At 44.4% G+C, this 11,445-nt stretch overlaps 1 protein-coding gene across 1 annotated transcript; it reads right to left on the bottom strand.

Moving 5' to 3' along the window:
- Window positions 1-6,671: 6,671 nt before the first annotated feature.
- LOC111966815 (neurogenic differentiation factor 4-like) lies at window positions 6,672-10,139 on the bottom strand. The gene is made up of 2 exons (XM_023991755.2): window positions 9,898-10,139; window positions 6,672-8,740 (listed from the first exon to the last, which is right to left on the bottom strand). The coding sequence occupies exon 2, from the start codon at window positions 8,732-8,734 to the stop codon at window positions 7,649-7,651; it is 1,086 nt and encodes a 361-aa protein (XP_023847523.1). The 5' UTR covers window positions 8,735-8,740; window positions 9,898-10,139; the 3' UTR covers window positions 6,672-7,648.
- Between the last annotated feature and the right edge of the window lie 1,306 nt (window positions 10,140-11,445).

Genomic DNA, 11,445 nt, shown 5'->3' with positions numbered 1-11,445 from the left:
ACAAATTACAGATTATTGGTTGAAAGAAATGGATCGTAAGAAGACTGTGGGAGCTGTACTGTTATATTTCAGTGCAGCCTTTGATATTACTGACCATAACCTGTTGTTGAGAAAACATTTGTGTTATGACTTTTCAATCTCTGCCATATCGTGTATTTAGAGCTATATATGTAATAGAACTCAGGCAGTTTTCGTTAATGCAATTTTCTCTAATGTCAAATGTGTGGTGTACAGCAGGGCAGCGCTCTAGGCCCTCTACTATTTTCTATTTTAACCAATGACCTGCCACTGGCATTAAACAAAGCATTCAACCATATACGCATTAGCAACCACAGCTAATGAAGTCAAGGAAACCCTTAACAAAGAGTTGCAGTCAGTTTTGGAATGGGGGCCAGTAATCAACTGGTCCTGAACAGCTCTAAAATGAAAAACATTGTATTTGGCACGAATCATTCCCTAAATTCTATACCTCAGTGTAATCTAGTAATGAATGGTCTGGCTGATGAACAAATTGAGGAGACTAAATTACTTGGTGTTACCTTAGACTGTAAACTGTCATGGTCAAAACATATAGATCCAATAGTTGTAAAGATGGGGAGAGGTCTGTCCATAATAAAGAGATGCTCTGCTTTTTTGACACCACACTCCACAGAGGAAGTCATGCAGGCTCTAGTTTTATTTTATCTTTATTATTGTCTAGTGATATGGTCAAGTGCTGCAAAGAAAGACCTAGTTAAGCTGCAGCTGGTCCAGAACAGAGCGGCACGTCTTGCTCTTCATTGTAATCAGAGGGCTAATATAAATACTATGCATGCCAGTCTCTCTTGGCTAAGAGTTTAATTAAGAATGACTGCATCACTTCTTCTTTTTATAAGAAAAAATAATTTGTTGGAAATTCCAAATTGTTTGCATAGTCAACTTACACACAGCACTGACACACACACTTACCCCAGCAGACATGCCACCAGGGGTCTTTTCACAGTNAAATTGTTTGCATAGTCAACTTACACACAGCACTGACACACACACTTACCCCAGCAGACATGCCACCAGGGGTCTTTTCACAGTCCCCAGGTCCATAAAAAATTATAGGAAATGTACAGCATTATACAGAACCATGAGTGCTCTCTTATATAACGCAAATGAACAGCATTATACAGAACCATGAGTGCTCTCTTATATAACGCAAATGAACAGCAAACCTGGTTTAAAAAAACAAATAAAGCAACACCTCACGGCACAACGCCCCTCATAGATGCACACACACTACATGTTCATGTTTTTAAATGTATGTAAATTGAAAAGTATTTTGTCTGTATTATCTTTTTCATTATGAGTTAGACCCCAGTAAGACTAGCTGTCACCATTGGCGTCTGCTATTGAGGATCCTAATACATTTAAATCTTTAAAAAACTCCCCCCTAAGACCTCCACCTCGCCTCCCCCACACCTCCTCCTCCCTCACACCTCCTCCCCATGCCAACCTCATCCTGCCTCCGCTGTTCCTTTATTGTTTGCCTCTTTCTTTCCCCTCTTTCTTCCTACCTACATCTATACCTCTTTTTAACTCTCTCCCCAGATGCTCCTTTTGGTCCCAGTCATCTCAGTTTCAGGACCCGCTCCACCTTTTCCACCGCTACATTCCTTTCTCTCGCCTCTCCTCCCCTCCTCTTTCCTCATCTCCCCTCCTCCTCTTTTCCCCTCTTTCCCCTCCTCATCTTTCTCTCTCCTCCCCTCCTTCTTTACCTTTCTTCTCCGTGTCTTGTATGTGACGCTGAAACCCAAGAGGCAAGGAGAGAAAGAGGAGAGAATGAGGCGGACGGAGGGAGTGGAGGAGGGAGGATCACAGTGTTATCCCCAGCTTAAAGGCAGGCTATGGGATTAACCCCAGTGCAGACACTGATTAAAGCCATCCATCAGCTCTTATGGACCCATTAATAACATCTTAATCACAATGCTTTATCCCTCCATCCATCCCTCCATCCATTCCTCCCTCCATCCATCCCTCCATCTAGCTGGCCCCTATGGATCAGGACCTTTCATTTTAGTGGGAGATGCTGTTGTTTGACCAGTGGATTAGTGATGCTGTGCTGAGAGACAAAATAAGAGAGAGAGAGGGTGACACTGCACTTTGCTGTTCCCTTCATCATCCAGTCACACTTTGCTGTTCCCTTCATCATCCAGTCACACTTTGCTGTTCCCTTCATCATCCAGTCACACTTTGCTGTTCCCTTAATCATCCAGTCACTCTTTGCTGTTCCCTTCATCATCCAGTCACTCTTTGCTGTTCCCTTCATCATCCAGTCACTCTTTGCTGTTTCCCTTCATTCATCCCAGCCTCTTATGCTGGTGTCCCTTCAGCATCCAGTCCTCACCTACTTGCTGTTCCCTTCATCATCCAGTCACACTTTGCTGTTCCTTCATCATCCAGTCACACTTGCTGTTCCCTCATCATCCAGTCACTCTTTGCTGTCCCTTCATCATCCAGTACTCTTGATGTTCCCTTCATCTCCAGTTCACCTTGTTGTTCTCCTCATCATTCCAGTCACTCTTTGCTGTTCCCTTCATCATCCAGTCACCTTGTTCCAAGCTCCATCACTCTTTGCTGTTCCTTCATCATCAGTCACTCTTTGATGTTCCTTCATCATCCAGTCACTCTTTGTTGTTCCTTCGATCATCAGTCACTCTTTGTTGTTCCCAGCATCATCAGTCACTCTTTGCTGTTCCCTTCATCATCCAGTCACTCTTTGCTGTTCCCTTCATCATCCAGTCACTCTGCTGTTCCTTCATACATCCAGTCACACTTTGCTGTTCCTTCATCATCCAGTCACACTTTGCTGTTCCCTTCATCATCCAGTCACTCTTGCTGTTCCTTCATCATCCAGTCACTCTTTGATGTTCCCTTCATCATCCAGTCACTCTTTGCTTTTCCCAGCATCATCCAGTCACTCTTTGCTGTTCCCTTCATCATCCAGCACTCTTTGCTGTTCTCTTTCATCATCCCAGTCACTCTTTGTGTTCCCTTCTATCATCCAGTCACTCTTTGCTGTTCCCTTCATCATGCCAGTCACCCTTGCTTGTCCCAGCATCATCCAGTCACTCTTTGCTGTTCCCTTCATCATCCAGTCACTCTTTGCTGTTCCCTTCATCATCCAGTCACTCTTTTCCTATCCCTAACTTTTCATTTATTTTCGCAACTGAAATGGGATCCTATCTGCTCTGTGGAGTAAAGATGGATTAAAAGTTCAAAGTTTATGTTGTTGATAATGTGGCTTCACATTAGATGTATATTTTCAATGATGCATGTTTTATTATTATTATTTAACATTTATTTGACCAGGCACGTCAATTGAGAACAAATTATTATTTACCATGACAACCTGGGCATGGACATGCATTGGGAAGATACCTCGCAGTGCCTATTGCATGTTATAAGATGTAGTTGGCAATGGCCCTGTGCATATCAGTCCATGTCTGTAGATTGAGTTGTGTCCCAGATGACAATGGCATATGAGCTGTCCCATGGGACTGACTGGCTAGCCACAAGTCGCAATCTGCTGCCTGCACACTGGCCAAGTTGGAATTGGTGAGTATATGTTTCTCTCACAACTTCATAATTTTTTTATATACTGTAAATTCGTTTTTTGACCTCCCTTTCTTTATTGGTCTCCCTACTCACCTCTGACCTGTAACACTTTTTATATTTTATAACATTTTATAATGTTTTGGATGTTGCTGTTTGATATTTCATAATGCTTAAATCCATCTCATCCCTACCGATTCAAATTTGTTCAAGGATAATCCACAAGCCCTTCTGCCACCACTTTACAAACACAAAATAGCCATATAGAAATGACACAAAGCAACAGTAGCAGTGAACCAGACAGCAACTCTTCCAGCACATTGTTCCTGGCCAAACTTCCGTCCGTCCGTCTGTGCGGAGCTATGTGACGTTCCTATGCCCAGGCTGAAAGCAGAGAAGAGAGGAGGAAGGGAAACACTTGTGATTAGATAGAGCAAGGACCTCATTCACCTCTACTCTGTCACACTTCTTTTCCTCTCTCTATTTTCCACTCTCTCTCTTTCTCCCTCGCCTTCCCTCTCTCCAATTTGGCCCCAGCTGTCCGTCAACCCCCCGTAGTTCTCCCAGCTGTCTTTCCTCTCGGAACGAGAGGCGCGAACAAGAATAAAGGTCAGGGGTCAAGAGAAAGAACAGGCTGTACTTACAATGGACTAGTGGTGCCCACTAAAACAATCACTTCATTTCCCCCCTTCCCTTTTTTTCGTACCGCTGGGACTGGATAACTGGAAAAGACACACACCTAAGGAGAGGTGGATGAGGAGGCGCTAAGGAGAGGTGTCTGTGCAGGCGCTAAGGAGAGGGAGGAGGCGCAAAGGAGTGGGAGGAGGAGGCGCTAAAGAGAGTTGAATGAGCAGGCGCTAAGGAGAGGTGGGTGAGGAGGCGCTAACGAGACGTGGATGAGGAGATGCTAAGGAGAGGTGGATGAGGAGGCGCTAAGGAGACGTGGATGAGGAGGTGCCAAGGAGACGTGGATGAGGAGGTGCCAAGGAGAGGTGGATGAGGAGGCGCTAAGGAGACGTGGATGAGGAGGCGCTAAGGAGAGGAAGGAGGAGGCGCTAAGGAGAGGTGGATGAGCAGATGCTAAGGAGAGGGAAAAGGAGGAGCTAAGGACTGGAAGGAGGCGCTAAGGAGAGGTGGATGAGCAGGCGCTAAGGAGAGGGAAGAGGAGACGCTAAGGACAGGAAGGAGGCGCTAAGGAGAGGAAGGAGGAGGGCTAGTGCTATTGGAGAACTGCCACAAAGGCACCTTATTTTCCTAAAGGACCACAATGGTAAACACACTCACACTCTCTCTCAGCACTACGTCTTTTAAGTTGAGCTTCAGTTAACTTTTTTTTATGTTGTATTTAAGTTTTACCACAATATTACCCAGTAGTTCTAGGAGTGGTTAATAAGTTGTTTATTTGTAATATGTTCTGATTAAGATGTTTACTAAACTTGGTGTTGGTCCAATTGTTTTGTCATGAGATGTATAGGACAATGTGTCATGGGGAGAAAGAGAGAAAGAAAGGCTTCCATGACACCGTCACTTGTTCCCCAGGCCTGTTTTCCCATGGCCCTGTGGCACGCTGCGCCCCTTCCTGACCTGGAAGAAGCAGGGAAACCCTGTAGCACAGCCCAGGAATGACATCACACACATCAACATTAACCACAGGACCCCGTTATTAAAACAAGTGTTTGTCTTTTAGGTTATCAGCTGAATGTAAATGGAAGTAATGTCAATTATCTGTAATTTTACCGTAAGCCAAAACAGTCCGTTTTCAGGTAGCCCTGGGATCCATAACAGTCCGTTTTCAGGTAGCCCTGGGATCCATAACAGTCCGTTTTTTCACGGTAGCCCTGGGATCCATAACAGTCCTTTTCAGGTAGCCTGGGATCCATAACAAGTCCGTTTTCAGGTAGCCCTGGGATCCATAACAGTCAGTTTTCAGGTAGCCCTGGGATCCATAGCAGTCAGTTTTCAGGTAGCCCTGAGATCCATAACAGTCCGTTTTCAGGTAGCCCTGGGATCCATAACAGTCAGTTTTCAGGTAGCCCTGGGATCCATAACAGTCCGTTTTCAGGTAGCCCTGGGATCCATAACAGTCCCTTTCAGGTAGCCCTGGGATCCATAACAGTCCGTTTTCAGGTAGCCCTGGGATCCATAACAGTCGTTTTCAGGTAGCCTGGGTCCATAGCAGTCAGTTTTCAGGTAGCCCTGAGATCCATAACAGTCCGTTTTCAGGTCGCCTGGGATCCATAACAGTCAGTTTTCAGGTAGCCCTGGGATCCATAACAGTCAGTTTTCAGGTTGCCCTGGGAACCATAGAGGTCAGTTTTCAGGTAGCCCTGGGATCCATAACAGTCAGTTTTCAGGTAGCCCTGGGAACCATAACAGTCAGTTTTAGGTTGCCCTGGGATCCATAACAGTCAGTTTTCAGGTAGCCCTGGGAACATAACAGTCCAGTTTTCAGGTTGCCCTGGGAACCATAACTGTCAGTTTTCAGGTTGCCCTGGGATCCATAACAGTCAGTTTTCAGGTAGCCCTGGGATCCATAACAGTCAGTTTTCAGGTTGCCCTGGATCCATAACAGTCAGTTTTCAGGTAGCCCTGGGAACCATAACAGTCAGTTTTAAGGTTGCCTGGGATCCATAAACAGTCAGTTTTTCAGGTAGCCCTGGGAACCATAACAGTCCGTTTCAGGTTGCCCTGGGATCCATAACAGTCAGTTTTCAGGTAGCCCTGGGATCCATAACAGTCAGTTTTCAGGTTGCCCTGGGATCCATAACAGTCCCTTTTCAGGTAGCCCTGRGATCCATAACAGTCCCTTTTCAGGTAGCCCTGGGATCCATAACAGATGCCCCTATTTGTATATTATATTATGGGATTGTTAAACCAACAGAGGAACAAAGACATATTCTGTCCTAATATGGGACCTTGACTGTTTTGAAGTCCACTGGTGATATACCTGTCCATATCTAATGGCACTATGGAGTAAATGATGTGCGGCTGAAACTGATATACTGTATCTGGTAGCCTATATCTGACTGGTCCTCATTTCCTTTGTGTGAAAAGACTTCAAACCATGGCACAATGTGTTGCAACAGAAATAGTATATAATACGAATATTTATTCAATTAAGTGCGAAACAGCAAAATATTTACAAAAATTGTATGACAAAGTTGTGATCGACACCAAAACTGAGAAATACCTGAAAGATACTTCAAATAAATAATTGTAATACTTCATCAGTAAAGCTGCCAGTGACTGACAATGCACTGCACGAAGGAGACAGTAAAACAAAAAACAGTGCTGAGAAAATGCAAAAAGGAACAGACAATAGTTATACAAAAATAAATATTAAATACAGATATAAATTAAATTCATTTCTGTTCATACAGCTAATAGGATACTGGCTACAGTATTGGCCTAAGTGCAGAAGTTATAGTAAATGAGGGTAGAACAACATTGTGTCACTTCCTCCCCATCTTCAGGCACACTGAGAACTTTCTACCCAAGTACTCCTAGGTTTTAAGGGGTCTACACAGTCTTGCTCTCTACCTAGTTCTACATACATTTATTTAGCAGAATTTTTGGAATGCGACGCAAACGGACCTCAGTAGGCTCTGTTTGCGTAGACTGTGTAGAGCCATTTAGTGGAGATCCCTGGTCATGGATATCTGAGACAGTGTGCAGTCAGTGCGTATACCTGGATATCTGATTTGGTAAACAATAACAAGTAATATAGCTACATAGCCTATAATAGGAACTGGGGGAGGACTAAACCAGACAGAAAGAAATGACAATACAAACAATAAACAATGAGAATAAATTAATAATACTATTAAGGGTGTATCTTTATCTTTCCAGTAGTTCTTTATGATCAGGTAGGTTGAGTTGAGTCTCTCTCTGAGCATTCTACAGTCTCCCAGAGTAAGATAGCAGACAGTGTAAACGTCATATCATTGTCTCTCTACACAGTAATTCATAGAGTCACGGGCCTATACGTATGGGCAGCAGGATTGCAGGACCAGAGGCAGGGCTCTGTATGGATCTCTCCCCTGGCCACGCAGCTTCACTTTCCCCTTCACTCACTGTAGATGGTGCCCATCTGTGAGGCGATCATGTGTGGTGGAGGGAAGGAGTCGAAGGCCTGGATGTCTAGGGGCAGTTCGTAGCGTGAGGCCTGGAAGAGGTAGCCTTGAGGCCCTGGCAGCCCGCCCAGGGAGGAGGGGGGGTAATGGGGAAGGGACGAGAGGTAGTGGGAGGGGTAGTTCCTCTCAGCCTCGTGGGGGGAGGGCTCTTGCTTCAGGATGAAGTTGCTGCTGATGCTGAGGGGAGGAGTGAGGGGCCCGTCGTAAGGGGGGGTGCCGTTGCTACTACAATCTTTAGGGGAGGGGTGCTGCTCGTAGGGCACTCCCTTGAAGCTTTTCATGTGGAGTAGGTGGGAGGCCTCCAGTGAACCGTAGGGAGGGCTAGGCAGGCCCGTAGRGGGGTAGTGACCACTCAGTGGTTGATGACCACAAGGCTGGCCCCCTACACCACCCCCGACTCCCAGAGCSCCACAGGGCTTCTCATCCAGCTTGTTGATCATCAAGGGGGCTGAAGGCCCCAGCTGGAGACACCCAGCCACCAGGTTGCTAGTGGGCTGGGACAGGCCTTTACACAGAATCTCTATGAAGCCGTGGCTCTCTGGGGACTGACCACTCTCCAGCACCTCAGACAGGGCCCAGATGTAGTTGTGGGCCAGCCGCAGGGTCTCGATCTTGGACAGTTTCTGGGTCTTGGAGTAGCAGGGCATGACCTTACGTAACACTTCTAGTGCATCGTTTAGCCCGTGCATGCGGGAGCGTTCGCGGGCATTGGCTTTGCTGCGTCTCGCCTTGAACCTCTCCTGTCTGGCTCTGGTCATCTTCTTCTTCTTGGGGCCCCTCCGTTTTGGTGCCTCGTTCTCTGCGTCCATTCCAGCCTCCTCATCACCATCATTATAAATGTCTTCTTCCTCCTGATCCTCAATGTCTTCGCTGCCCTGCCCAATGCTTCCGAGGCCCTCAGGGCCCCGGCTATAGCGGCCCCCCATCTCTAGACCTCCCTCTCCATCCTGGGAGCTCATGTCCTCCCCTAGCCACCCCAGGGAACTGACCAGCTCAGACACCTCTCCACGTTTAGACATTGTGATCTGAAGAAATAAAAACACATATTTGATCAAGCACATTGTTTCCTGTTTGCCATAGAAATCAGGACAGAGCTCAAATGATCAGACATGCATTTTGAGATGGATAATTAGGGATGGCACCACCATCCCTAATGTAGTCGGCTAAGTATTATTGAAATTAGTCGACCTATTTACTGTTCCCATTATATTGGTTGCCTAGATATGAGATAATCCTTTCAGAACTGCTGTGTGGACAGCGCATACTAGCCCAGGAAGCTAATTTTCCATCCCATGGAATGGATGAATATTTGAGCAGATACAGAACATCTCTCAACTCTGACAGAAAAATAATTGAGGAAAATGTGTTCAATTTCCAGTAAGCAGTATAATTCTCTCGTTGGTAGTCGACCTAATGTGAGACACTTTGGGGCTAAACTCAGTGGTTCCCTGCTGTTGATGTCGTGATTTTGGAGACACTGTCAATCTGGGACACGAAGGGATTTGTCCAGCATATAAAACCCTCAGATTAAATTGAGGGTATATAGACGAGTGAACAAACACGGGAACAAATATATGCTGCATTAACAGCTAGGTTTGATTTGCTGAGCGGAATCAATACCGTTTTAAATCCAATTTTGCTAGCAATTGTTATAAAAAATGCCATTACACGAGATTGATTTCTGAGTCCAAAGGATATAAAACGTTAATTGTGGACTCGTTTGAACTTTCTCAAACACACCAGAATCTAAATAGCCTAAATCTCTGCCTAAGAGCAGACATTATTGTTCTAAAACTACGTTGTCCTAGTTACTGATTGAGTAGCCGTGCGTAAAAGTGGGACAGTTTCCTACAATTGTAGGCTAACTGTATTTGACACTGACAATAGTAGCCTATTGCATATGATAAAATAGAAACCATAACATACTGTCTATATTCCGACAATACAATTAGTGGTCTCACTTTCTTGTTGATATGATCCGATAATGCATTATAGTTTCGTTTTTTGGTGGCATTGGTATAGGACGATTATGAAGAATGCCATCTTCATGAATTGCTTTCCTGTTATAGAAAACAGTAAAAACTCGAATATAAATGCAGTTTACAGTTATTTGTATCTGTTGGCACCCATTGCATAAATCCTCTGTGATCAATACTAAATTATCTGGAACAAAAAAACTCACCTGTTTACAACTCGCACTTCCAAATTTGTCAGACGTCTGGCTAACTTCCAAAGTCCCACTACCAACCAAAATGATTTAACTCAACCGTTTCTTTCTGTTGCGCACAGTGTCACAGTCCTTTCCAAGTTCTCTTTCTTTCCCTCAATTATCCATCAGTGCGCCTGAGACTTTCATCTCCGACTGGCACGAATATGTCGGAGTTTAGCCTTTAGGAGATGGACTGGCCCCTCCCACGTGCACCTCGCCCATAATGCCAAACGCGCGTGGCGGGCTCGAGCCCAAAGTGTCTCGTCCAAACAACCGTACATGCGTCACCAATGTGTGCGTGTGCGTGTGTGTGTGTGTGTGTGTGTGTGTGTGTGTGTGTGTGTGTGTGTGTGTGTGTGTGTGTGTACACAATACTATTTGTCCAAAATTGTCACATTATTATTTTTCCCCATTTCAAAATGTTATTGCATATCTCATAGGTTGAAATAGGCAACCATGAGATTTATTTTGCAATTCAATGCATTGCAAAAGGAGGATTTGGGGCGTATATTGGAAATGTGAGAAGTCTATAGCTACGGTTGTGCTGTAACCCAATTTGTAATTACCTTTCCTAAACAATTGGTGGAGCTCATTCTGCACAATACTTTAAATATTCATTAAATTAGAACGGTTGGATGACCGAATCATGTGTTGGAATCATGTTACAAAGCGTTTTGGGTATTTTAATTACGCACAGTCTGAGGAAGGGACGCTCATCCATCGCGGTATGTGTAAGTGATTTTGACAGCTTGATGTGGTAAGAGCAGGTGTATGCGTTGTTCACCCGTCCATTAATTTGCTTCTTCCACTTATTAGCCCCATATACCCTACTCCCCCGTCTCTGTGCCCAGGAACACTTGGATGAGTCAAGCAGCAAATAAGTTATCTGATTTCAAACGGTTGGTGCGCCAGAACGCTCTGGAAATATCATAGTTTTTTTGTTATTATATATATATCTACTTTGTTTTCGTTTTACAACTTTATTTACATATATATATATATATATATACATATATATATATATATATATATACATATATGTATGTAAATAAAAGTTGTATATATATATATATATAACAAAAAAAGTTTTCCGGCGCACGAAACGGTTGAAATCAGATAACTTATTTGCTGCTTGACTCATCCAAGTGTTCCTGGGCACAGAGATAAGGGCACAGCTAAAAATGTATGTTTAAATTGGGGATGCTTTGAGATGGGGCAAAACGCTTTTTCAAAGTTCATTGCTTTAACTGGTAGTTTAAAGGGTATTTTAAAAGTTTAATGAAACGTTTTAAAAGTCCTTTAATTAAACACTTAAACCTGTTTGCACACATAATTCCTGCCTACCCCTAGCATCAGTTAGTCTGAGATGCGTTTCTTTTTGCAATTTCACAACATCCGAGGCATAACAAACGCAGCATCATGTGATGTACCCGTGCGTGGCGAGCCGCGACGCAGTAGGGGCTCTATTGTGGTCGGATGCCATTGACAGACCAGGCTTGCGGGTCGCACGTGCCCCTCATT

The sequence above is a fragment of the Salvelinus sp. IW2-2015 genome, linkage group LG7 (genome assembly GCF_002910315.2).
Source record: "Salvelinus sp. IW2-2015 linkage group LG7, ASM291031v2, whole genome shotgun sequence".
Classification (NCBI taxonomy): Eukaryota; Metazoa; Chordata; class Actinopteri; order Salmoniformes; family Salmonidae; genus Salvelinus; species Salvelinus sp. IW2-2015.
This window is presented reverse-complemented; position numbering and strand designations above follow the sequence as displayed.